The sequence below is a fragment of the Oryzias latipes genome, chromosome 1 (genome assembly GCF_002234675.1).
Source record: "Oryzias latipes chromosome 1, ASM223467v1".
Classification (NCBI taxonomy): domain Eukaryota; kingdom Metazoa; phylum Chordata; class Actinopteri; order Beloniformes; family Adrianichthyidae; genus Oryzias; species Oryzias latipes.
In genome coordinates, this window is record NC_019859.2 from 2,728,131 (window position 1) to 2,755,801 (window position 27,671).

The window sequence follows — 27,671 nt, forward strand, 5'->3', positions numbered from 1 at the left end:
ATGGCCATTGAAACAACAAAGAAAGATCTACTAATTACAAATGTTCCTACTTTTCAGCAAAGTTTAGTTTTCAGCCAAGAAATTCAGAAAAATTGTGTAAATGATGACAATCTGAAAAAAAGTCCCCCACATAAACACAAGCCTGTTTTTGCTGGTGTTGATTTTTATTTTCAAAGGGCTCCCAAACAGAACAGAGTTAAAAGCTAAAAAAGAAAATAAAAATTCAAATTCATGTGAAATTTTTATTAAACTATTAATTCCACTTCATCTAAGTGACTCAATTTGACGGAGAAGGCTTTGAAAATGACAAAGCTTTAGTGAGTTATACTGTTAATTATAAAAAAATCACACAAAAAATGCATGTCTGTTAATCTGAGGTAGACGATAACACACAAATACATATTTGGAACTGTAATATTTCAGTACACTGTACTGAAGAAACTCATTTTACTACATTTAGACTTATAGACGTGTTTAAAATCCACATTTCAGTCCGAAAAATCTTTCTCACAAATCTAAAATCATAGAGATAATCAAGTAAATTGTGTAGAATTCTTTCTTGGTGTCAAGACAGAAGTTTGAAGTATTTTATAAAAGTATTTTGAAATATATTTTAATAGTGCCTGGCGTTTTTGCTGCACCAGAAGACCAGGCATGTCTTTTTCTGCTCTCAGGCTCACGCACAGGCTGTCATGTGACGTCGCATGCTTCACGTCTTTGTTGACCTCTCACACATTTCAGAATAGTCTGTAAAATGATCAGTGGAGAGAAAATAACTGGAGACAATAAGAAAATATGTTTACAAAAAGATGACAAAAACAAACAAAATACCTTTAAAAAATACATAATGGAAGAGGCAGAAAAGAAAGATAAGAAGAAGAAGAGTTATTTTTAGAACGCTCTCTAGACAAAGCAAAGTTTTACTGATTACCATCTGGTTTCAGTTTAAGCAGCGAAGCAGATTAAATGTTTTTTTGTGTTTGACATAATAGGTTGTATTTATCAACAGCAAAGTCTAAATTTACATTTGAGAGTCACTGAATTAGTTGCTTCAATGTAGATTTTAGTGCTTTATGTTGAGCTGTAGTTCTAGTTAATTCAAATCTATCATTTTTCACATGAGTGTGTTTGAAACAAATGTTGTTATAGCTTATAAACAAACAAAAAAATACAGATCAAAAACAATAATTGACACAAAGATAAACGAAGGAATTTCCCCCCAAATTTAATTTTTTGAATCTTTATTGTTTTTCTTTAAAAATAAAATAATTAAACTTGAAAAACGTTTTTTAGGGGTGATTGGGTTTGATTTGTGCTCTACAGATGCATCTCCATTAGTCTTCTGCGTTTTACAGATTTACTACTTCGGGGTCACGTGACCCGGACGGGCGCGTCCCCGCCGACCGGCGCTGACCAATCAACTCCTCGGCGGTTTGGCTCGAACGTCGGGAGCGCGCGGCAGCCTCCACAGCGGTCCGCGCTCTTCCCGCTGCTCGGACGCCTGGCGAATGTGTCGCGTCCGGCGCGGCTCTGATCCGAAACAAAGAGTTCCGTCCCGCGGTTTTGTCTGCGGGTTATCCAACGGAGAGTCCGGACGGCACGTGGTACCGGCAGGAGGAGCCAGGCGTGTTCCCGTGTCCCGGGTGTTGTTACCGGGATAAGAACAGAGGAGGGAAGGGCTTGTTTCTTTCATTTGTTCCGCGGATGCGGCTCCCCGCCCGGTCCGACTGCCAGCAGATTCTGCCGGGCTCTCGATAGCTGCTGCTCGGAACCACCAACCGGAAGCTGGACGGTGAATTTGGTGGCAAAAAAACCGGTCGACAAAAAAACCCAAAAACACTCCTGATTATTTTGGACGGGTTTGAGCGGGTTTGGGAGGGGGGGGGCTGACGTGGGTCCAACACGCAGGGAGGGTCCGTTCAGGCGCGGTCAGGAAAACCCAACAATGAGGATTACATCTGGACCCGTGGAGCCGCGGTGAAGAAGCCGGGTTAGATTTCTTTTCTGCGTTGGAAGCGGAGGACCAAACCGAACGCGGACCCGCGAGGCGCACGCGGACGGAGCCCCGCGGCGGGAACGACCATGGCGAACGACTCTGTCCAAGTAAGTTCAGCCGCGGGAGGTGATGATGGAAGCTGTTCTGGGGGGGAGAGAACCGAGGCTCTTTGTTTGTGAATTCACAAACTATTTTTTTAACTTAGTTTTATTTTTGTTATTTAATAATAATTTCAGCAAAAAGATCCTTTTTAACCAGATGTGTTTTAATCTGGATTAGTTATCCCCCTAATGTCTAGTGTATCACATAAGGATTACTTTATAATGTCGTTACTTAAGTAGAAGTTTAAAAAATAAACTATTTAAAGTTCAAAACTTAAATAAAATGCACAAATTCTAGTATATTTATAAAGTATACATGTTTAGCACAATAATGCATTATATTAAATTTATATCCTTTTTGAGGTTCTTTAAAAGTTATGACACCTAGTTTCCTGATTTTTGCTGAAAAATCCATATAAAACGATGTTCTTGTGCCATTTTTCTGATGATGGAGGACAAATTTGAAGGAAATTAAGATACAAAACAAATTGAATTTCTGAGTTTTCCTTTATTCAAATCGTTGTGAATCAGGAGCAGATGGAAAAAAATGCAGTTTGAAAAAGAAAATAAGAGAAAAATAAAAAAATACTCGGAGCGGGTCACGAGCTCCCCGCTCCGCCCCATCCTGACCCATCCACTAGAAGACAAATGGATCCATGTAAACAGAGAGCTCTCAGCAACAGGGAGGTGAAGAGGAGGCAGGTTGCTCTGCGTCAACGGTCCCATCCACAACTCAAGAGGGGAATTTCTAATGAACCCCTGCCGTTCTGCAGAAACTATGTCCTAGAGAACGACTTTAAAAGAAAAAGTGGCTAAAAACAGCATAATTAAAATTATTAAACCGCTTTGAAAACAGACCAAAAGATGATGGGAGTGGGACTTTAATGAGCTTTTAGTGTTTTTGAACAGATTCAAATCCGTCCATCCATCCGTCTATGGGATCTTTCAAGCGTTTCAAACCGCATGTCTACTTTCTAAGACCTCCACATCTCTGACACGTCTGAGTTACTTGCAGGAACGCTGATGCCTCTGTTGTGGTTTTACTATCAAAGCTGAATTTTATCTGCAAGACTAAGCAGAAATTTTTATACAGATCAGACATTTTTCTGCGTTTATCTGCTGAAATGTACTTATTGTCCCCAAAGTAAGTGATTTGACAAACTTCTTTCTACCTCCTCCTGACCTCACTCCCTCCATTTTTTACAAATCTACAAAGGAGTACTGCATCTTCCCTTCACATGTACTCCAGTCGAACGCTCTCGTAAAACTTTTAAGAGGCCGATCTCGAGTACTTGTCCTGCTTTTACTTTGAAAGGTTGAAACCCTTTTGGAAAGCTGAATGCTGTACGAGTCAGACATCTTTTGTTTTCATGATCATGTTACAGATGTGCACCTCGTGTGTGGTAAAAGCTGAAGCATTTCTGCTTCTCCAAAAGGCCAATCGGGTCTCCCGTGTCACCTTGGTGTTGTATTTCTGTGACCCCCGCTTCTGTTCTGCAGGTTTTGTGTGCAAACACGCCGAAAGCAGACGGGTACAATAGTGGTATTTGGAGAAAAACAAACATTTTTTTAGCCTCATTCTCTGAAGATGTTTATCCAGCAAAGCTTCAGTGAAAATATGTTTTTGTTTCTTCACTGCTCGTGTGTTTGGGAGGATTTCGAGGCTTTATGAGAGCAAGAACTCTGGCAGGGTTTAACGCCGAACATCTGCTGAGGCTGGAGCAGGCCGGAGAAACGTTACAGGCGTGCCGCAGTCGCAGCTCTGCAGGCGTGCGCCTCTATTTAGGCGTTTTAGCAGGAACCCGCGAAAAGGCAGCAAACGTTCAGACTGAAAGATGTCATGAAGCTGGGTTCTTGACATCTTGTGCAGCTTCTTTTTTTTTTTTTTAAAGTGCTGCCCGTGAACAAGTTTCCTGCTGCGAGTGGTGCCTTCTGAATGCAGAGTACGGGTAAAACCACAGAAGAAATAACCGCTGTGTTCTCTGCCGGTCGGGTGATTTGTTCACTTCTTAAATTTAGGTCAAGTTTTGTTTGAAGCCAGATGAAAGCCGACGCGTCGTTTAGTGACATTTTTGGATGGATGCTGCAGAACAGAGCTGTGAAGATGTGTGCGTGCGCTTCAGCCAAACACCGTAAATCAGACCTGCCGTCTCCACGGTGTTTATTCCCAACCCGCTAAACTAAACGCCTGCTTATAATTCTTCTCATTCTTGGTAACTAAGCTGCTTTCCTGAATGTGTTCCCAACACCACGTTCTTCAAATGTGGAAACCGCTCCGTTAAACGGCGTCTTGCTCCAGCCGCTGATCTTCTTTCCTCTCTCTCGTCTGTCTTTTCCCGTCTCTCAGGGTTTTTGACCCCTTTAACCTCTTTTGAAACTCAGAAGACCGACTTTTCTGGTTTAAATGAATTGCATTTCTGAGTATTTCCTTTATCAAATCTTTGTGAATCAGGGGCAGATGAAAAAAAACGCAGTTTAAAAGATATCATATTCGTGATGTAGATCACAAAGCTCACTGCTCCGCTCCATTCCGATGCTAGATCCATGTACGTCCTTTTCCTGAGCTGGTATCTGGCTCCGATTAAAAAAAAAATGATCAGAGTGGGACTTGAACTAAACGGGAGCAGAATTGATCTTTTTCCAGGCAAACAGTATTTCTTGATGAAAAAGGGAGATTTCCTGAAACACACTTTGATCACGTGGAGCTGCTGAACGTTGATGTCAGTGAAGGAGATTAGAATCCGCAGAAGCAGGTCTGCATGTTTGCATTCAGCAGTTATGAGCCACAACAGCCGGCCTGTTACATTTTCTTGTTAAACCAGTTTGGTCGACAGCAAAGCCAAATACTCTAATTTTAGATTGAGGTTTCGGTCAGTAATCATTTTTTCGTTTTTTGGTCATAACTATTGAATGAAGAAAATAGTTTTTCATTTCTATCCTTCTACATTAACAGTAGAGACATTCTGCCCTCATTATTCTGAATTTACTCATTTTGAGAAATTTTAGCAAAAGATTGTTGGTAATTTTTAGCAGTAAAGTCTTAGAAAAGAGCAAAACTGTAAGACATCTTGCTTGGAACATTTCCAAAGACGTTTTTCTGGAATTGTGATATTAAATAATAACGCAGAACTACAGACATCAACTCAAAACAATAATTAAGTTAAACTTCAATCATGGGATTATTGATTTGTGTGTCAAATACGTAACTTTAACGTGACTTGTGCGCCATATATGCAATATAAAAGTTATACATCAGTGAAACATGCGTGAAAAGTCCGTTAGACGTGGAACGGTCATGGAAAGTCACAAATTTGCGTATACATCTTGCAAAAGTCACACCCAATTGCATAAGATTTACGTAATAATTGCATGTAAACTACGTAAAATACGCGTAAAAACTTTGAACGGCTCAAAACCGAATTCACGCTAAGACCCGTTGGCCGAAACCCCAGACGGACATGTGCGCACATCGACGAACGCAAGAAACACTCAAGAATTATGCGTGTGTCATGAAAGACCAAAATTTAATACGTAGAAAATGCGAAAACTGTATGCAGTGGCGGTGTGACGCGGCCTTTGGCTGAACCGTAGAGCCAGGAGCATCTGGAACGGAAACCTGGACGTGACAGACGTGATGCTTGGATAGGTTTTTACATGGAACACAGAGAAGTCCAGTTTTCTGGACTTCCCCTTCTGGAAAATCCGGAGCAGTCTCTACAGTCGTGGCGGTGAGATCCTGCTGTGTTCAACTACAACCGAGCATCATTGTGCAGAAACAAACGCACAACAAAGTACCATTTATCTGACAGGAAAAAATAAAAAAGTTCCCAGTTTTAAGGTTGTACCATAAGAACAAGTCCGTCAATGAAAGTTTATACTAAAATAATGAAATTAAAAGCATCTATTTGTTGTAATTCTTGAAGTGGATGTTCCTACATGTTCACGATCCACATGTTGCTCATCTGCTGTCAGCGACAATGAGTCACATGATGGTGGAACTGATAAAAACCATTGTGTGTGTGTGACGCTCCTTCAAAAAACCTGTGAGTTCAAGAGAGTTTCAATAGAGATCAAGCATAGATGAAGTGAAAACTTTAGTGTGAAGAACCAGCTGAGTTCCTCTGTTTACTTTCCAATACTCATAGTTATGAAGCTGGCACTGAAGCACCACATGCTTCCCATGGTGCGCCGTCTCTTTGCCCTCGCAGGAAGACGACATTAAACAACCCCGATAGACGAGTTCCACCCCGACTGCGCCGCATTTCCTCGTGACGGTTGGAGCAAAACTGGAATGAACGGAAAGGGAGGCATCTTTGCTTCGGTGACAGTAAAGCACCGAAACGTTTTGTCCAGGACTCCCAACCAGAGGGATGTAAGAAGCGATGCACAGAAATGTTCTCCAGGGAAACATGGGAGACCTGTGCGAAAGTCTCACCATGACGTAAGGAGACAGTTATGCGTACAAAGTGGGATTTTCTCAGCGCTGCCTTCAGGCCATGTCAGCAAACATCTGCAATTGTACATCAAGAGGAGCTCATGAGCACCAGGAGACTCCAGGAGTCAGGCTATTCAGTGTAGAAGAACCCCTTCTCCCATGTGATATCAGTACTTTTCTATATTTAGTCATATGAAACATCGGCCCATGCAGACTCTTTGATTTGGAACTCCTTTAGGACATCAGTAAAATGAGAAAATACAACAATTTGTTCCTGTTGTGTCATTAAACAGAGCTGCACTTGCAGACTGCAGGTTCAAAAACGAGAAAGGATGTAGAAAAACTGCTAAAGCTTTTGTTCCTTTTGTTTCTGGATGACTGGGTTTCACAGTCGTATCATTTAGGAGATAACTGCCGCAGAACTCATTAGATTGATTACATTTTCTCCTTTTTAAAGTTTCTTTTCAATGCGAGTTCTCAAAGTCTTAAATAAACGTAACCGTATTCAACTACACTGAAAAAAAATCACAGAAATTTGAATTTATTTTCAAAGGATTTAGATTTATTTATTTGGCGTCACAGTTTTGTTTCAGTTCGATATACGATTTGTGTATTACGATAACATCAACAAAAACTAAAAGCTAAAAAGCAGGTAGGTGTAATGTATTTACACAATAAATCCGGCCGATGCTATGTTCACAACAGCCTCTGCAACACGCGTTCCAGTGACTACTTTTAAGGAAAAGTTTATGTTTTCAGGCTTCCCTGTTTGCACATTTTTACGTCTGTTCTTGGGGCTCTAAGTGCAAAACACACAGCAATCGAACGCGCGTTACGAAATTAAACCAGCTGAACTTTGACCAATCAGGGACTTGGAATTGGAAGGGACGTATGGATGGCGTCCTCTTATAATTCACAGTGATCATGGAGCAAAAATGAATAAATGTGGTTTGTACCCGTCCAAAATTGCTTGACACCAAGTCTTTCATATATCGGGATAGAGCTTTGAAAGGACAAACCTGATGTGCACCGCTTCGACATTTTCCTCCAAATGCGCTAGTAGGAGGTAGCAACCATCCAGTGCGAACACCGTATGCCAAAGGAACCCTGCCATACATGCGGTGTAACAAACGGTTCAGTTTTAAACCTTCAACACCGGAGTTTAAGCTCCAGTGTGGACATTCTTTCAACTACCATGATTTTTCAGCTGTGATTTGTGTGGATTTTGAAGCGTGGAAAAAAAAACCTTGCGCTTTACAGTAGTGAAATGTTTACGAAATCAACGCAAATATGCAGATTCTGGCGCAGAGAAACGACGATTTGTGATGTTATGCAACATTTTGCGTTAGTCGCGTGTTGCGTATCGGTGCAAAGCCGATATAAAAAGCAGCTTCTCTCTGCGTCAGAATTATCTGATTGGTGTTAATCACCTAAATGGTCGTAGAGTCACGGTACACAGAAGAGCTTGTGTTGTTCAGGTCTCACCGGCGACATCTCCCACGTTGAAGGGTTAAACCGAGAATTTTGGCGCCCCTACTAGACATGGATTCAGATTTGTTTGGGACTTTCATACAAGTATCAGATTACCTTTAGACTGAGCTGTTTTAGCCGTCATTGAGAAGGTGACTAATTCACATTTAAAGGTCAGGACCTTTTTTTTACGGCCGTGTCGGTTGGTCAGTTCGTCAAAGGTCGCTCTTGTGTGACTCCTGTAAAGCATGGTTGCTGTTGGGATGGAGGCCTGTCAGGTGGCAGTAGGGCTGTGGGGGGGGCATGTGGGTGGAGGGGGCGGGCTGAAGGCCGTTAATGCTGACGATGAAGCTCTGCAGCCACCGAGGTACAATGGGCTCCATTGTCTGACGGCAGAAGCTCAGATCGCATTCAGTTCACTGCGAGTTCATTTTCCGCATTCTGTTCAGACCATACTCATGTCCACGCCCCCGCCAAACCCCAGGGTGCCAAATCTGTGTCACCCTTTTTACTATTTGGACACACTCGTCAATGGATGGGGGGGGGGGCTCAGCTTTGTTTACATCCTGTTGTCCTTCATAGTTGGCGATCTGCTCTTTGTTTCACATCTTGCCTTCTTTTGTGCAAACATCCCATAACTCCCATGACCTCATAGCCATGGACCCCTGCATTCCAGTTTCACATGGATACCCCCCCACGCACACACAGGCCAGCAACTGTGCGCTGCTGCACAGTCACGACATCCGTTCACCCTTGGCTAGTCAATCCCTCTAACACTGTAAAGAAACTGAAAGAAGTGTTTTATACTGCTGCTCTCCTGGTTTATGATCAACATCAATCATCTGATCTTTTTTTTTTTTTTTTTTTCCCATCTGTTAAATTTAGTTTCATTCTATGTTTGGGTCTTCCGTAACGATGATCCTCTATGTTCAGTCTGGTGTGGCTTCTGGCTCATTCTCTGACATAACCTGACCTTTGACCTCCTCCCTTCATGACGGGCCGTGCCAAGGTCACCTCCATCGATCTGGCCTTATCGCCTGGCCTCGCCCCAGCGTTTAGACAGCTGCTCAGAAATGCAAATAGCTCTTTGAACCCGTTTAGACCCCGGGGCACTCCCTCGCCAAGCAATGCTTCACATGCATTATTCACGAGTTGCATCAAGTTTGAATGGTGTTAAACAGATGTTAGAACGCGTAAACATTTATTTCTGTAACAAACTCTAAGCAGAGGGAAGGAGAACCACGGAGAACATGGTCTGGTTCTCCTGATAAAGATGTTCAGATTATGTAATTGCATAAAACATGTCCAGATAAATCAGCCAAATGCATTTTACCTTAATCTCTGTTACGAGGGTGTTCGTTCACACTAATGGACTCAGACCAAGTCACTTGAGGCTAATGCATTTGTGGTGAATAGCTACAAGTCTGTCTTTTTACAGAAACATGTCATCCTTATGTCATTGTGTTGTAAGTTTGGTCCACGTGGCAGAGTGTGTTTACCCTGGTGGGCAGCTTTGTTTGCAAAGTGTTGAAGCTCATTTAAATTCTGGTGGGAACCAAACAGGCAAACACTTGTGTGGCTTAAAAACACGGCTCTCGTCACACTTCAGTGCGGTGTTTGGTAGACCCTTTCATTCATTTGTGGAGAGCTTTGCTGAAGGTGGCACAAAGTCACCGTCCAGCGTAGGATTCGAACCCCTGACCACTGCGTAGACGGATACAGATCCAGTGCGCTATGACCATCGTTCAGTTGCAAGTGGATCCTGGTGTTGTTCACTCTAATGTGATTACAAATGGACTAGTCATTGGAATTGAAGGAGAAAAGTGTTAGAAAATATGGTGCGCAATTGAAGTCACTTAAGCCTTAAGCTATGTACACACCGAGGATTTGTGGTGCGTTCAAGAACGCACAATGTAAACACGGTTTATTGAATGTGCTTTTAGCATACGGTTTTCACACCAGACAAGCGGGAAGCGATAGGGAGGGGCTGCTTCTTTCGTTTTTTTACCGTTTACCAGCGCATGTCCGCCACCTACAGTTGGAGAAGACTTGGTGGGAAATGGAGCACTGGTTACGAGGAGCACTGGTGTGTCTTGCAGTCCCCTTGGGGTTCGTATGACCACCCCATAAAAACCCAACGTACCATTGTCGTGCATTGTGGTTAATGTTCCGGGAAGTATTCGTAAGGTTACTGGAAGTTACACACACTTATGAGATACGGGTGGTGCTATCGTACGGTTTCCTTACGCCACACTCTAGTCGTAGTTGGGTGTGAGTACCGGATCCTTTTGAGTGGTTAACCAGGAGTTGCTGAGTCATCTTTGATGTAATAAAGAAATCCCGACTTAACTAATAAATAGTTGCCTTTTAATATGACAGAAATGTTTAAGAATGTACAATTTATGATTTTTGAAAGGATCCTATATGCCTTTTTTATGTTTTTTACGATGACGCCAAATTAAAAAATAAAATTAAAAGTTTTAAATGAAAAAATAAATACATTTCTCTTTTTTTCTTTAAATGTCAAAAATGTAAATGAAATTTAATTAAAGGAAAACACAAAAAAACCTATTTTGAGGTTTATTAGAAACCGCATCAACACAAAGAAACTCTAGAAGCTAACGCAGCTACAAGTACGTCTTTAAATTTAAGCCTGACCAAACTGTCGCTCATAAAGGCTCCAGAAGAACACCCGTGAGTGTAAATTGATCCAACATGGCGCCCGCCTGTTATGCTTTGAGTGGTCGGGCCCCCAGAGCCACTGGAGGAATAATTATAAGGACGACTCGTCTCTTCAAGTGGCGATCAGCCCAGAGCGAAGCCGACGAAACATTTGATGGTATCAAACCGTTAAAAACAAAACTTCTGGTATTTCTTAAAATCTTGCATCACCGCCAGGATCCCTTTGCACACAAACGATCTATACATTTAGTTCTTTGAGTAAATATAGCTTTAAAATAAAAGCTTTTTGACAGCTTTGCAAGTCTTTCATTCACAAACAATCAATCATCTTCAGGCTGTTTTCCAAAGTGAGGAAAGACACACGTGGTGTTTTTCATTTTTGTTCTGTGTCGACAAGCATGATGGTTCCCGGGTCCTTCAGACCAGTCCTTATCTGAGTGCTCTGGGGGTGGGGTGTCATGAGCATATGGCGTGAAGATATAAATAGGTTATGGGAGTTATTAAAGTGCCCCGCGAACAATCCCTCCCCTTACAATGAGAAGGAGATTGAGTTGCATGGATGACATTCGTCCTGCTGGGGTTTCACCCGTGTGAGCTGAATGATGAGGGCCCGCTTGTTCCTTTGGTCACTTTGAGTTCGTTTTCCAAGTCCGGCTTTGATCCGATTGTCCTGCGACGGAGGCCACAGCAGAAGAAGGACGCACTTGTGCAGCAGTGGGGGGACCAACAAAGTTCAGTCCCGCTGTGTTCAGCGGGAAACTGTACATGTTCCCCGAAGGGGGGAAGATGTGATTCCGGGTTCTCCAATGAATCCTATTCCCCTTCCAGTTCAAAGCCCCGTTTTCCACGTTTTCCAGCTTTCATTTGGGGGAGTGTGCTCACGCCGAGCAGAGAGGTTTGCTGACAGAGGTGAGGCCGCGAAAACAAATAAAATGGAACAGCGCAGACTTCCTGATGAACTAGTGTCTGTTTATGGTTTCCTCATGTTGCACTGGAACTGAACAATGCAAAGGCCGCAGTTTTCAGTTGTTTCTGATGCTGGGCAGACTTTCCCTCCACCTTCTGAGCGCCTGTGGTTCAGGTCCAACTCCTTGGTCTGCTTTTAATCAGCTTCAAACAGCTGTACATGAACATACTTCAGAGATCCAACAGAACAAAGGAGACTGGACGAAGTTTTCCACAAACACCGTAGCACATCAACACAGGCTTTTTTTGTTTTGGGAGATGTTATGAAATATTTCCCCCAAAAAGACATGAGATTATGGAGGTTTCCTCCTGCACATTTAATTCATATCTGCTCAATCAATCATCGTCCTCGGTTAGTTTACATAACCTGATTAAAACCTGCCCAAACTGGAACCTTTCCCTCTAATGAGTTCTGGCTCACAGCTTCTCCTCCACCTCTGCTGATTCTCTCACCGACGTCTGCTGATGACCTCAGTGGTGGGCGGGAAAAACATTTTTCATGTTTGTTAGATTTCTGTGCTGGTATTTTAGGCTTGGTATTTGAAATGAATGGACCCTCGTTGTGGCTCTAAACAGACATTTTATCCATTTTTTGAACCCCTTGTGGGGTCACAGGGTTAGGTAGCCTATCCTTGTCGAGTGACGGTGAGGTACACCCTGGACCGGGTAATTCCAGCCCTTGAGGGCCAGTGTGTCTGCATGGTTTCCAGATATCCATGGCTGATGACCTGGTATGGGTGGGTTCAGCCAATAAGAACATGCCGAAGCAGCGTGTGATGGAAATCATGCATGTGCCCAGCTCTGCAATGGTAAATGAGACAAATTAGGAATAAAATGAGCTCAAGACATCATGAATGGCAGTAGGATGAGGTCACTGAAAGCCACATTGACTTACAGTATCATTAATCAGAATTATTCATCTCTCACGGCAAATTCCTGTTATCAAAGATATCGTTGTAACCCAATAATTTTGGTATTTTGGTCCATGTATGGCAAAGAGGTCTAAGTCCAGGCCTTAATGAAGCTCCTTCCCTGTATCAGAAAACAGATAAGCCAGGGTATCTGAAAAACCAGCAGGAGACCCAAGGCCTGGATTCTGACACCCCTGGTGTAGTGTGTTATGTGATCAGTCAGTTTCCTCTGAATGACGCTCACGTGGTCTGTTGACCTCATAGACATATATCACTGGACAAAGCGGGTCTTGCGTCACCCATAAATAATGAATTACTTCCGGCTCAAGTGAAACGAAGCAAATTCAGTCCTCGATACGGGAAATGCCACTGGGAGCCAGTCGACAGTGATTGGTCCAAGTGAGTCTGATGCACATTTCTAGGGGCAACCGCCGTTGCCAATCAGGAGTCAGCTTGTTCGAAGTTCACACACCTTCCACTGAAAAGCGGCTCGGGAGAACCTGTCAATTAAAATGTTCAAGTTGGGGGCCACCGGGCACAACATTTTACTGAGGTATCTGATTGGTCAGTTTTATAACTTCCATCCATCCATCCGTCCATCTTCCTCCGATTATCCGGGACCGGGTCACGGGGGCAACAGTCTAAGCAAAGATGCCCAGACTTCCTTCACCCCGGCCACTTCCTCTAGCTCCTCTGGGGGTATCCCGAGACATTCCCAGACCAGCCGAGAGACATAGTCTCTCCAGCGTGTCCTGGGTCTTCCCCGGGGCCTCCGCCCAGTGGGACGCGTCCAGTAGGCATGGACTAGACGCCCGAGGCACCTCAACTGGCTCCTTTCGATGTGGAGGAGAAGAGGTTCTACTCCGAGCTCTCCGAAAGGTGGCCGAGCTCCTCCCCCTTTCTCTAAGGGAGTGCCCTGCCACCCTACGGAGGAACCTCATTTCAACCCCTTGTATTCTCGGGACCTCGTTCTTTCGGTCATGACCCAGAGCTCATGACCATAGGTGAGTATTGGAACAAAGATCGACCGGTAAATTGAGAGCTTTGCTTTTTGGCTCAGCTCTCTCTTCACCACAACGAACTGATACAGCGACCGCATAACTACGGACGCCGCTCCGATCCGTTTTATTACCTGCAAAAAAGAAAAAAAAAGTATGAAGAACATGTTAAGAAAAAGGTATCAGAGCAAGAATGTTTATTCTGACCAATAGAATTACTGTTTGTTTCTCTATAGAAGTCTTTAGATTTTAGCTTCTTGGAGCCAGTGGGTACTTCCTGTTTGGAACGCCGGCGGGGGGGGAGTCAGTATGTCTGGTGAAATATACTGTCTGTGGTAGAGCTTCGTTTTTCCAACGCCTCTACGTACAAACCGGGCGCTCCAACTGGAACCTGTGGAACATCTCAGCTCATTTAGATTCCTTCAAGACTTCACTGGAGTAAAAATTACATTTTTACAAAACTATTCCAATTAAGAATTTAACGATAACATATTTTAGGAAACAAACATTAAAAATAAACAGATTTCATTGGGTTCTCTTTTATTTAAAATATTACCAGAAGTTTTACTTTTGTGTAGTTTGAACCTTTAATTATATGAAAACTATTTATCATCAAACAAAATGTTTATGTTATGGAAATTTGAAAAATGAATCAAGTTGTATTCGTTTTAAAAATGTTAGCATTAAACTAAACTGACCTTGAATTCCAGTAAGTTCATTGTTCTGGCTGTGATTTACCTGGACACGTCCTGTTATTGAGTAGCTCACCTAAGAACGGTGAATGTGTTCAGCGTTTTCATAGTTCCAGACTTTTAATCTACAAATTATTATTTATTTTTTTGGTTAAGCTCTCAGGTTATTGTCTGCTCCCTTTAAGCCGGAGCGGAGCAGAAGGCTTTTCACTAAATGAAATGATGTAACGGGCTAATCTTACTCTGCCTGTTCTTTGGGGTGATCAAAACGGCTGCGGTGTGTTAGTGTACGTTGATTTGGTAGATGAAGATGGATTTAAATCCCTATTTTTGTTGTCTTTGTGGAAAACGGGGAGAAAAAACTGCTTCATTTTTTTTATATGAACCAATTTCTCTGTTTGCGGTTATGTAATAGTCATAAAAAGACATAATCTCAATGCTGTCTCACACTTAGAGCAGGTGTTGTAACCTGCTGCACAGGTTGTTGCTCCCGCCACACCTGAGGCCAACTGTCAACAGCCGGCGCATAAACACACGGCAGAGACTCCCAGGAGACCTCATGTGGCTCATGACCACGATGCACCTGCAGGCCTCAGCACAAATCCTCGGTCCCAGGAGCCCTCTGAACCCAAACACACCTGACTGTCACCTGCCGTCAGAGCTTAGAAGGTTGTTTGAGAAGGGCGCAGTTGTAGATGGATGGCTAGAAAAGTTTGTTCAGCTAGAGAAAAAACAAACAAACGAATTTTACGCATTAGACCAAAGCTGGCCAACCCTGGTCCTCAAGAGCCTCAGCCTGTTTTCCAGCAGTCCCTGGACTGGCTGACAACCGAAATCAGGTGTGTTCAGTCAATCAGGATGTGGAATTACTTTAGACAGCTAATCAGCAGGAAGCTGGTCATGGAGGACTGAATAACAGGCAGGGTTGGCCAGAACTGATTTAATTTATGCCGAGCATCAAACTTGCAGCTGCAGAGAAACCTCTGGGTCTCCTTATGCCTCAGTCACTACTGCCCCTACGGGTGGACACCGGACAGTATATCTACTTTGTAGATATACTATAGACTGTCCGCCCTGTGAACCCGTAGAGAGGAAATGTTCATGCATATTTTTTCTGCGTTCGTGACAGGTTGTAGTGAACTCTTAAACAACACATATGGGTAAAGTAGGGGAGACGCAGGCGTGTTGCACAGATTTTTGCTTTTTCTTAACTCGCCCCCAAACCTGCAGATAGGAGCCTGTTAGTGCTGTTCACGTGATAACGTGCACGCTCCTTGCTGCAGTCTGACTGTTAGACATTAGGAAAGTAGACAGGGTGTTGTTTGTGTGGACATCGTACGGGCGTCTTACGGTCCCTTGCATGTCACGTGCACACACCGTGCGTGCAGCCTTTGCGTGTAATCTAGGAGCCAGTACACGCACCTTACTAACGACTAAAGTGTGGCGTACGGTAGGCCTGCACGATATGAGGAAAACTTGCGATCTGCGATATTATTGATCAATATTGCGTTGACGATATAACTAGCAATACATGAACAAATAGCACAACAACTAAATACACTATTTCAACAGTTTAATTCAAATTATAGTCAACATAACCTAAATTAAACTCCAAACGATCCTACTCTATGTAAGAGGCAAAGAGCTCCATCTGATTGGTCAATGATGTAAATGAGTCCATTTGATTGGTCAAATGCATACATTGATTTAATAGATTTTTTTTTAAAACTTCAAGCAGCCATAAGATTGTTTTAGCACATTTAAGGTAACCGTTTATTGCAATTTTCGCCGACTTTTGCGATATGCGTGTTGCACTGCGATATATTGTGCAGGCCAAGCATACGGGCACGGTACGACGGCATCACCCGTACGTCAACTTCCATCATACTTACAATCCTCACAATACACTTACCACAGGCACGCCAATGGTACGTACCACTTTTATGACGTCCCTTGAAGGGGAACTGCATGATGCAACGGCACATCCCTTACGATGCTGCCGCTCCTCTCCACATACCCAGACAACCCAGGAACCCACAGAACCTGGACGGGTCAACGCCGGCATGTGTGCATGGCGTCAATGCTGTCATGCCAGAACCTTCACTTCCTGACCCGAAGAACTGTCCCATCTCTGACTGCTTTTGAACTTTTCAAACTTCAAAAAAGTGTCCACAAAGATGCAGGGGATGAAAGATAAATTTATCGCCAGATTTACCTAAACCCGTTTATTTTTCTTCTCTTGGACCGTCTTTCATCTCTTTTGACTCCCACGTATTTTCAAGAAAAACTTGACCGTATTTAGTGACATAGCCGGGAACTTCCAGCCTCCCTCTCTGACTCCTTCCTCCTCCCCGGGGATTGTTCCTCCCCGCGTCCCTCCATGATCATCGCTCTCCTCGTGGGATGAGCCGGTTTTGCTTCAGACTTTCCAAAAAAAGAAGAACCACCAACAACATATCTGTGCTTCAGAAAGGCATTAAATGGTTGGTTTGATCACATTAGGGGAAGACGGCTCCTCATATGATGCACTCAAATGTTCTCCTCCTCCCTAATCCTCCTGCTGTGTCTGATGTCTGCTTGTTTTGGCAGCGAATGCGACCTCCCAGCGCTCTCTCTCCTCTCATCCCTCCGTCCAGCATCCTCCCGTCCCTCGTCCACCTGTTTCTTCATTTCCTGTTGGCCGTGTCTTTCTGCTCAGAGGCTTTCTTGGCTTTTGTTGGTCTCGTGGGGAAGGGTGTTGTCTGTCTCCTCCCTCCCACTGTTTCAGATGAAAAGACCCTCCGGCAAAAAGGGGAGGGGTGTGCAATCAAATGAAATAAAGGCGTTTTTGTTTAGTTAAGAGGATTAGTGCACAACTGTGTAATAACATGAAGGTATTTTGCAGCCGATTTCATTTTTCTGTTCTTTAGACAACATTTTTCGCCCGTTTGCTTTATTTTTTGTTTCTTTTGTCATCTAAAGATGTTCTCATGCGGTTTGTTTCACTCTGTTTACCTAAAGAATAATTATCTGAATTCTTAAAGGGTCTAAATCCTGCGGGAGAACACAGCTTTTCTTAAGCATTTCAGACTATGGAGTAAATATATCCATACATTTGATAATATATTACTTTTGACACACTAAAGAACGATTTTTCTATGAAATACTAGATATTTTCGCATCTCATTTTTTTACCTGGAAGTAAGACGACTCGATCTCTGAGGCTCCGCCTTTCGCTCCTTGTGGATGCCGCCCATTTTGTGACGACAACCTAGAGCCGACCTCGGCAGCGTGTCTGCAAAAATAAACAACACCCGAACAATGATAAATAAAAACCTTTTTTTCTATCACCGCTAGCTAAGCATAGAAAGTGGGCGTGTGTTTTAGCCTGGGGGCGGAACTGGCATTGCAGACTCTTCCTGGAAGGGGCGGCTCTGCACTTTATGACGTCACAATGTGAAAACCCGCTCGTGTTTTAGGAGGGGCTGGGGCTCATGAATGGATCGAAATACCGCTTTGGGGTTTTTTTGTGTAAGGAATGAACATTATAATTCTCTTAAAAGCTCATGAAAGTTGATTTTCATGATATAGACCTTTTTTAAATGTTTACTTTTAAATTAAACCACATTGCATAAAACAAAGCACAACTGCAAAATTGAGGAGTGACTTTAAAACATGTTTATTTGATGAAAAATCACATTTTATGACATACTAAAGTTATTTCATGTTTTTTTTGCTTCCTCCTCAGTCCCTGTTTGTCTTTCTACAGATGTTCTAGTATTTTTGTGTTTGTCTGTTGTCAAATAAGCCTGATATTTTGTGCGACTGCGTTACAGGGTTGACCAGTTTCCAGCCACAGACCCCCCATAACTGCCTGTAAGGACAGTTGTGACTAAGGCTAACTACGTGAAATATGCCTAAACTGCGTAATTCTCAACCAACCGAAAACTTGGAACAGTTTAAAAGTGACGTTAGGTAAAGAGCCGTCAGCTAAAACCCTCAACAGTTGTCTGCTCACATCGACGAACCAAAGAAACACTTTTGAATGACGTCGATCATGCGTGACCTTTACGCCGACTGCATCACTGGATTGTGTGGCGTCTAAAGCTCCGCCTCCTTATCTGATTCTGACAAAGTGGAGGTTACTTCTTTAGCGCCTGCAGCGTTTTCTCCTCTCCCAGCTCGTGTGCCCTGCTTTCCCGCTGTCATCACCCCGGAGTCTCAGGAACGCCTTCCAGGTGTTTTTTTTCTGACTCAACCACATACCCAGCTTCCCTCCAGCACACCTCACTGCCCGTGCTCGTAAACAACAGGAGCCACCTCTTGTTTTGACTGCAGGTGAGGATCCGTTTCCTGCCTGCTGGACATCCCGTTCGTCCTGCAGACCCGCTTCCATCTTTTTAAGACAACTCGGGCTGGAGAGCCGGAATCAGTGCAGCCGGAAAAACCTCTTCAACAGTCGTCTGCGCAGACGAAACATCCTTTTTTTATTGTGATTTGTGCATAATCTCGTCTTTTTTTCTTTTTTTTTTTCTCTGCTGAAACACGCAGACGACACTTTTCTGTTCAAGCTTGCTGGACTGTGAAGGCGCCGGCGGCAGCAATCCGGTAGTTTCAGTCCCTTATTTGCAAATGCAAATGGGTTTTTCTGCAGCGTGTCGTCTCTGTTCCTGTTTGGTCCAAAAGCCAGCAGACATCAGAAATGATACAGCAGCCGTCAGGGAACAATTGGTCTGGTTGAGCCTTCAGTCTCACCCGCTTTACACAAGTGAACATTTCACGTCTCTGTTTATTTGAGAGTAAAGTCGCAGAAACCATTACATGAATATCACTGTATTACGACACATATCTGGGTTTTGTGTTGTAACCAGGGGCCTGTGGGCAGCGACTGATCGACGGCTGCGCAGCTCACTGGGCGGCGTCTGGAACAGATGTTGATTGACAGGCGTCCTGCTGCGCCGACGGTCCTCCCCCTGCTGATGAGGAGCATTAATGCAGCGGCTGTGAACGCCAGCTTTTGTGTCTATTCTCAAGAGGCCCGAGCGGCGGTGTAGCCGTCCCCCCGTCCCCCCCCTGGCCTCCTTTTCTCTGTGTTCCAGGGAGCATTTTGAAGTTCTAAGAGCTCCTCGCTGTTCTGAGCCTCAGCTTACCTCCTCACTCCGCTTTTTTGTCTTATTATTGTAATTCAGGTTCTTGCCGCAGACATGTCTGAAGGGTCAAACTTTAGGCACTTTGATTTGCTTAATAGTTAAGAATAAACCAATAAAGGTTCAAATTCATCAAGTTTTATCCAGTAGTAAAAATCCTTTGACATGAAAAAGGGTTTCGTTTGACACGTGTGGCGTGTTTCTCTTTGTTTGGCGGTGTGGTCTAATCCAGACAAGTCAAAAGCTCCGCCCAAAACGTTGTCGTGAGTAACATCTGTGAGGTCTTAGGAACAGATTTAGTGATTGCACGTTTTAAGAGCAGCCAGATTTTATTTTATACACCCACTCCGACATAAATTGCGTTCTTATAATGGGCTGGGTAGCTCGGTTGGTAAGGCTGCCACGCAGGAATCCAGGGTTAGATTCCCGGAGGGGGAAGAAACAGTGGTATTGGGGGCAATTACCAAATCAAGGCGAGCATTTAACATTACCCAGTGGGGGTCCTTGGGCAAGACCCTTGGTTGCTCCATGCCAACGGTCCCGCCCACAACTCAGAGGTGAATTTCTAATAAACTCCTGCCGCTCTGCAGAAACTATGTCTTAGAAAACGACGAAAAACAGCATAATCATAATCAAAAGTCGCTTTCAAATGGATCAAAAGATGGAGTGGGACTTTAAGTGACGCTTTGTGTTGCTTAAAAACCAGCATGGGTGGATTTGTGATGCACATCACTGCATGTGAGGATTCCCATCTGATAAAGAGAAACTCACTTTGCTTCGACAAACAGCATTTCTGCTGCTCTAGAAGCTGTTTTTTTTCACATCAGTGGTGTTTGACAGCCTGTGTGAGGCACACGTCTTTATGTCCAGAACTTTCTAAACCAATTTCACTCCAAAATATCCGCATAATTGAAGTGTGAAAAACATACATTTTTAATCAAACATTAGCAACGAAAGAGTTATCGTCATTCCTAGTCATTTGGATGCATTTATCCATCTTAAATGAAATTTTTTTTTAAATAGAGTGAATTCTCCCCAAGTTAATTTGTCTTTTCTGTTTTCTCTCTGGACATCAGCCTTCACTCTCTGTCCGAGACATTCCCTTCCTTAAGCCCTCTAGCGTGCAGACAGTCGGCCTGACAGCGACAGGAAATGACAGTTCCTGTGAGCGCGTCTTTTCATGCCAACAACCCAAACGGCTGGAAAAAGTTTGTCTTTAATAAACTGAATTTAGGCTGCAAACGATGTATTAAACAATGTGCAGACCAGCCTTTAAAGGAAACACTTTGACCTGCTGTTTCAAATGTTCCTACGAATGGTATCACCAACAGCAGACAGATCCTTCAATAACAAAGTAGATACTTTGACCACTTTAAGCTTTAACTGAGCTTTTGGAGCTTTTAGCTGATCAGCTGACTGTAGAGGGAAAGACGGAACAAGAGCTCAACGAATAAAAAAATACCTGCAACGTTCACTTCTGACCCTTCTTTACCATCACTTATTTTGTAGAAGCCTTTAAGGAAAACATTCTTACAATTTTGAGTGATGCTGTGTCACCATGTACACAAGAACTGAACTGAGTAACTCCTCCCCCCTGGCGTTCCAAACAGGAAGTACCCCTTAGACTTCTATAAAGAAATAAACAGCTGTTACTCAGTCATTCTATTGGTCAGAACAACCACTCTGGATCTGATACCTTTATATTAACATCGGCTTGATAATCCTCTTTTTTTTCCCCTGGCCAATCAGATGCCACAAAAATAAAAGAAGGTGGAGCCTGCTGGCCCCCTGGTCCAACGTTCAAAGCGATTGACAGATTACGTGTAGAGACAGGTGTGAAGTGGTAGGGGTGTGGCCTCCCAACAACCTCAGTGCTGATTGGTGAGAGTAGTCGGCGTAAAAAAATAGACTTAGACCAACACGGACCGATGACTGCTTACTGATGTCATCCGGTTCCAACCTGCCGGCGTCCGTACCATGAAAAAATGGCGACTAAATTGACTTCATTTGGGTGGAGCCAGAAGTGAACCATTTTCTACGCGGGACGTCACGCTTACTCGCTGCATTGACGGTCGGTGTCGCACGTCTCCACGGATGCCACTACGGTCTAGGCCTAAAGATGAGTTCGTCAAACAGCAGCATCGGGTTTAAATGTAGAACAACAAAAGTAGGTTTTTCAGTTGTCTGATAGGAACCGGTGTCACTGGGCGCGGTTCGACCCGGCCTCTGGTGGTTCAGAGCTTTCCGCTCTGTCACTACGGCTCTCTCCGGCCTCCACAGAGGCGTCTCCTCGTGTTTCAGTGAAACCAAGGGAGGCTTAAAGTGTGTTTGAGTACGTTTCTTTAAGCTTCCACTCTCGTCCATCAGTCCTGTGACCCCTGGTGGACACTTGGCCCTGCCAAGGCGCCCACTACCACACAGATAAACTACTCCGTGCAGTTCACTCCCACTGGAGGACACGCACACACAAAGCGGCACTTTCTCCATGTTCTTTCTTGTCCCTCTCTGTCCAGCCTCGGGCATCTTTACGCTCAGTCTGATTAAATTATCCTCGCTTGGTGCAACCATCTATTGAATCTGAACGTCGTTGCCTCCCTGAACACCGAGGCTGACTGTTCCTCCCCGGGCGAGCTCACTTAAGATGACGGGGCCCGTTCCTGTGGCCTTCAGCATCTTTGCGGGGTCACGCAGGGTCAGCCACATTAAAATTAGAAGTTTTTACCGTCCATCCATCTTCTGTTTCCGTTTGATCCTGTGCGAGGTCACTGAGGTCGCTGGGGCCGCTGGGGCGTGTTCCAGCTGCTTCAGGGTAAAGGCCGGGGAAACATCCACTCACCTAAGGGAGACTTTAGAGCAGGGGTACCTAAATACAGACTCCGACTTTTCAAGAAACCCTGACTTATCTGTTGTTTATTACCTGGATCAGGTGTGTATAGCCAATAAGGAGCTTCAATGGCAGGATGGTTGGAAAACATGTAGCCCTTGAGAGTCACCCATCAACCTACGAGGAATGTTTCTGGGCTGTTGGAGGAACCTGGAGCATCTGAAGAAAAGCCGCGCAGAAGAAGACGCAAACTCCAAACAGAAAGAACCCGGCCGGGAGCAGTTCAGCTCCATATGACATCTTTAACATTGAGTGTGAAAATTGACTCCGGTGACCTCATCAGCCCTCGTCTGGGTCTCGTGGAAGTAACACCAACTCTCTGCTTTGTGTGATGAAGCTGTTGCACTACGAGGACACACTTTCAAAATTAGTTCTTTTAAAGTTTTCATCTGTAAATCGACAGATTTTTAAGTCGTTTTCCACACGGTGTTGTGGAGCCTTGTAGCTCCGCCCCTTCCTCCTTTGAGTGGAGATGCTATCAGGAGCTCTGATGTTTGTGGATCAGCGTTCAGTCAAGCATCAGAAGAGCCTGACTCTCCTCCCCGGCTTTGATCCAGGGCTCGGAAACAAACCTCATCTCTCCTTTTCTTCTCTTTTTCCTCCCCCTGTTGCCCCCCACCACCACCAGCCCCAGCTGCTGCTTTCCTGAACAGATATTTGGGTGGTTTAGCTCTGCTGAACTCCATGTGTGGAGAAAGTTCCTGGTCTGCATGTCCGTCTCCTCTGACAGCAGCAGAAGAGGAAACAGGAAAGGCCTGAGCCGCTCGGTGTTGGGACGGATATCCTCTCATGGAGGCGTTCCCTCTCCTCTCTCGCTCCACTCTGCCTCTCTTTATCTCCTTTTAGCGTTTTTTGTCCCCGGCACATTTTTGCTGTCGGTGTGGCACTTACCGTTAGCTCCAGAAACCCCCCAGTCTGCCCTGTAGCTCTTCAGGAACTTTACATTTGCTATGTGTTGGCATGGAGACGAGGAGGACGAGGACGGCTCCGAGGTGAAGAGTTGGAGATGTTTTTATTTGAATTTTCATTTTGATGGTCTGTTTTCCTAATGAGGAGGTTCTGGCCTCCTCCTGGTTGTTGCTCTGCTGAAGGAGATTCGTCCTGAAGCTCATTTCAGTCTCTCGGTTTGAAACGGTTACATTCTCTTTGTGATCCTAGATTTAAATCTGAGCAGTAGTTGTAGCCTTTTCCTCGCCTTCCTTCCTTTTTTGCCTCACTGTCGGTTTTTGTCCGTCGCTCCTCGTCTTGGTCTGATCTTATCTTCCATCCTCGTTCTTCTGTTAGCACCACGACTGAAGGAGAATCCTCTGCTTTTATTCTTTTTCTTAACGTGTCTCTCCCCTCTGTTCCCACCAGAGCGACCCGGGCGGCCTGTCGGTGCTGGAGCTGCTGGGTCTGGACCAGAGCTCAGACTTCTCCGACTCGAGCGTTCAGCAGCTCCTGGACGAGCAGCGTGAGAGGATTCGCAGAGAGATCCGGAAGGAGCTGAAGATCAAGGAAGGAGCTGAGAACCTGCGCAGGGCCACCACCGACAAGAGGAACGCCCAGCAGGTGAGCCGGTCGGAGCGGACCAGAGCCACTTGAAACAAAGACAGTTTCTCTCCGTTGCTTCAGGACGCAGGATTATATTTAGAAGTTCTGCTTTCCCGCTGTAATGCCTTCAGCTGCACTCGTCTCCGGTTGTTTGGCGGGTTAAGGCGCCATTCTGACCGCGTCTTCGTAACTTAATGTAGTGGTTTAGTTCCTTCACATTCAGTTGTGTCGTTCAATTGGACACTCAGTGTGTCCGACCTTTAGCTTTAGGCTTTTGTGAGGGCCCAGTTCATCACACCTCCACCTCCATGCCTGACAGTTCAAAGAAAGCGTTTTGTCTTGTTTTCTACGTTTAATTTTGAAGTTAACTAGCTATTGATTTAAAGTATTTTCTAATTTAAACAGCCATCCTTGCATTAAAGGCGGTTAGACTTTATTATAAACTTGAACTTTTAGTTTGGCTCATGAACTTCTTTTTTTGAAATGATATTAGTCACACAGGTGAGTCTAAAGCTTGACCCGTATGGGTGTTGTGGGGTTTTTTTGGGGTTGATCGGGCAGCTGCATCTTAACCCTTGTGCCATCTTGTGGGGTCCAGATGACCCCACTCCCAATGTGCCTTGGAGGCACCGTCAACGTTGGGACGATAACCTTTTTTCTTCAATGATACGTGATCTTCACGGATTACATGAAATCCTCTCCACCTTTGTCATGGTAGGGAGAACACGTCAATGTAAAGGTGGGGTCATTTTGACCCCATAAGATAGCAAAAGGGTTAAGGTGAGCGTAGGTGTGTCTAGCAGTTCCCCTGAGGCTCAGATTTGGTGGGAGGGGGCTCTCCCTCTTCATCTTTACCTACCCATACGTGTTGTGTAGGTCTTCACTGTGACCTGCAGCATGCCAGTAAAAAAAAACAACAACTCTCCACCGGTTCACAGAGCCGTCGGTCTACAGCCGTGATATTTTGTGTGCGGCGGACCGCTCAAGTGCCTCGTACAGGTTTGACCACATAAGTTGGCTTTCTGTGCATCATATTTTAGGATGTTTGATTCAAAGGGAGAACCATGATGGATTTCACATCCTTCATTATGGAAAGCAGAACATGAAGGCAACAAAGGGAAAAGCTTTTCTGAAGGATATATTGTAGGTAGACTCAAATAAGCAAATAGAAATATAACTTTTATTTAAAAATATGCTGCTGAGTACGTTTTTTTTTGTTGTTGATCTAAGTGTGAATTCAGCAGCGTTTCCTGTTGCCGAGTAAACTGTGGTCAAAGTTCACGGAGCTGTTAGCCACGATGCTTTGTTAGCCTGGAATGTTTTCAATAATAATTATTCAGAGAGAAAAAGTCGCCTTCCTTCTGATTTTATTGAAAGGCGACTATTTGTGGGTTGAGGCCGAGTTTGAAACTGGATACAAGTCAATAATGAAATAAATTCCTTCAGAAAAAGACAAACTGTTTCATTCCCGTGTTGTCTTGTCCTGGACGTAAGGAGCTTCTATCGATTGTTTTCAGGTGGAGAGTCAGCTGCGGACCTCCAACCGTCGCCTCGACCATCTTCACGCTCAGCTGCAGGAGCTGGACGCTCACATCGTGGTGAAGGGCGGAGAGGAGAATAAAGGTGAGACGTCGTTCTGCCGACCCTGTCCGGTTGTTATTTCAGACACCAAGACCATTTTGAAACACGTCTTTTGTTGCTTCTTTAGCACTTTTTCACTCAAATCTGTGCTGTTCAGGTACCGTTCCTACATTTGCAGTGAAACTGAGCAATATCACAGTTTTTCTCCGCGTTTTGCATCATTTATCCTCCTATAAATCCAAATGACCAAACGTGGATGTATAGTCAGGCCTTTTGAAAAATGACCAACTCATACATTTAATTCTACTGAATTTAAGAGAAAAAACGTTGATTTACTGACTTTTCCTCAACGTAAATCACACCGTTTGTGTTTAGAAAATAAAAATAATCTTCAGAAGGTCCAGACTTCAGTTTAGTCTGCCTCAGATCAATATAAACGTGCTGCAGAATTCTGTAAAGGATACCGATGGATTTTTGTTTGGTCTCTAAAAGGCGATGAAAACATAAAACCCTTTGAAATGGTTGAATCCTGGATTATTAATGTATAAAATAAAGAGACCGTTTTTCATTATTTAAAGGCTTAATTCTGTTTGTTTCATCCTCTCCTGCTCAGAATAACTTTCATTTCTTGTAAAGTTTCCTGGAACCTTTTCCACAGACAATCTGTGCTGTTTTGTCCACAGAAAAACTAAAAAAAAAACTCTTTAATGTCTTTTTTTTAGGAGTTCAATCGAACCGTAACCAAGGAGATTATCTGACAAATGGAAACATTTGTGGACAATAACAAAAGTAATTTTTCTGGTGTCAGATGGATAGTTCTTCATAATTTATTGTGCAGCAATAAAACTTTATTTAAAACTTTATCCAAGAAGGAAACAGAATCCAAAAAAAACTTTACTTATATCAGTAACAAGTGTGATTACAATAAAGTATGAATTTAAAAGATCCTTAAAAACAAATGCAGGAATCAGAAATCAGACAAAGTTTAGCTATTGGTGCATTTCAGATGCAGGACAAAACGTCAACGCTTGTTTCGTTTGCTTCTACGTTATTAACCCTCTGAAGACCAAGATCCTGAAGATCAACTCAGCCGGGGAAGCTAGGCGACGACTAGAAGAAGAAGAGTCTTATCTAGGCAGTGTGGTGAATCTCCAGGGAGGAACGGACTCAGACGTTAAAAACGCGCGTTGGAAAGGCAAAGGCCTCCTTCGCCAGCCTCCAGAACATCTGGAGATCGACCTCAAGTCTGTCCCTGTCCTACCATACGGAGCGCAAACGACTTAAACCACCTTCAGGTGGGGTTGGCCAGGTCACACTCCGAGAAAGCCAAGCCCTGACATGGAATCCTGAGGGGAAAAGAAAGCGAGGAAGACTACGGATCAAGTGGAGGAGGGGCTCCCACCTGGAAAGAGCTGGAGAGGATCCCCCAGGACAGAAGACGATGGAGAGAAGTGGAGCTACTTCCACATTTATGTCATTTTCTAGAGCGGAGCGGTTCAAACCCGCCTGATTTCCAGCTCCCCTTGGACTGCTGGTGCCGTTTACCTAAACCAGGTGTTCAGTCGGGGTGTAGAATGACCCGAGTCGGCTAATCGGCGACAAACTGAGCTGGAAACTCGAAGCCTTGATGCGGAACGGAACGCCACTGGCTGGGAGGAGTAGAACTTTGGAGGCAAAGTGGCTCTTTGGAGGACAGCTTGTCAGGCCCCACACTGACATTTTTGTAAGGAAGGTTGAAGTGCTGAATTCCTATTCTGGACACTTGTGCGTTTTTAGTTTCCGACCGCAGGAACGAAGCTGGAAATCTTTATCGTCTCCTCAAAAACGTGTCCCAGACTTTTGTCTAAGTACAAAGCGGTGACGTTTTTCCCAACACTCATCCTCTCACGGCGCCTGAACGCGGCGTAAAGATTTAGTTTGACCTGCAGACTCTTGTGTATTGGCTCTGTTGTGATTTGAACGTTGCCCCCCACACAGATGAGTGTCCGCAGTCTCCGGGGGCGGAGAGCCGAACGTCGGCTCACAGAGATCGCATCGCAGCCCTGGAGAGGCAGCTCAACATCGAGCTCAAAGTCAAACAGGGGGTGGAGAACATGATCCCCATCTACGCCAACGGATCCACCAAGGTACGGCGTGCGGCGTTCGACTTCAATCTAGATACAAAACAACACTGTGGATCCCTAAACTATGGAATCGGCTTCCTTTAAAGCAGATTCTTGTTTTTTATCCGTTTTTTGTGGGTTTTGGTTGGTGAAAACTTTCCCTTTGTTCAGTCAAAACTGCTGTTTTTTGTGTG

General features: G+C 44.2%; 1 protein-coding gene across 4 annotated transcripts in view; it reads left to right on the forward strand.

Annotated features, from left to right (window-relative positions):
- Positions 1 to 1,433: 1,433 nt before the first annotated feature.
- The window catches only part of pkn1 (protein kinase N1), a 47,683-nt gene continuing 21,445 nt past the window's right edge, over positions 1,434 to 27,671 (forward strand). For 3 of the 4 annotated variants that reach the window (XM_020703598.2, XM_020703632.2, XM_020703688.2), the window contains exons 1-4: positions 23,123 to 23,253; positions 23,618 to 23,812; positions 25,312 to 25,417; positions 27,353 to 27,501. In XM_020703598.2, the coding sequence (XP_020559257.1) occupies positions 23,212 to 23,253; positions 23,618 to 23,812; positions 25,312 to 25,417; positions 27,353 to 27,501 (492 nt within the window). In that variant the 5' untranslated portion in view covers positions 23,123 to 23,211. Of the gene's footprint in view, positions 2,104 to 23,122; positions 23,254 to 23,617; positions 23,813 to 25,311; positions 25,418 to 27,352; positions 27,502 to 27,671 lie in introns of those variants that run through there. The other variant, XM_004065506.4, reaches the window with a different exon arrangement.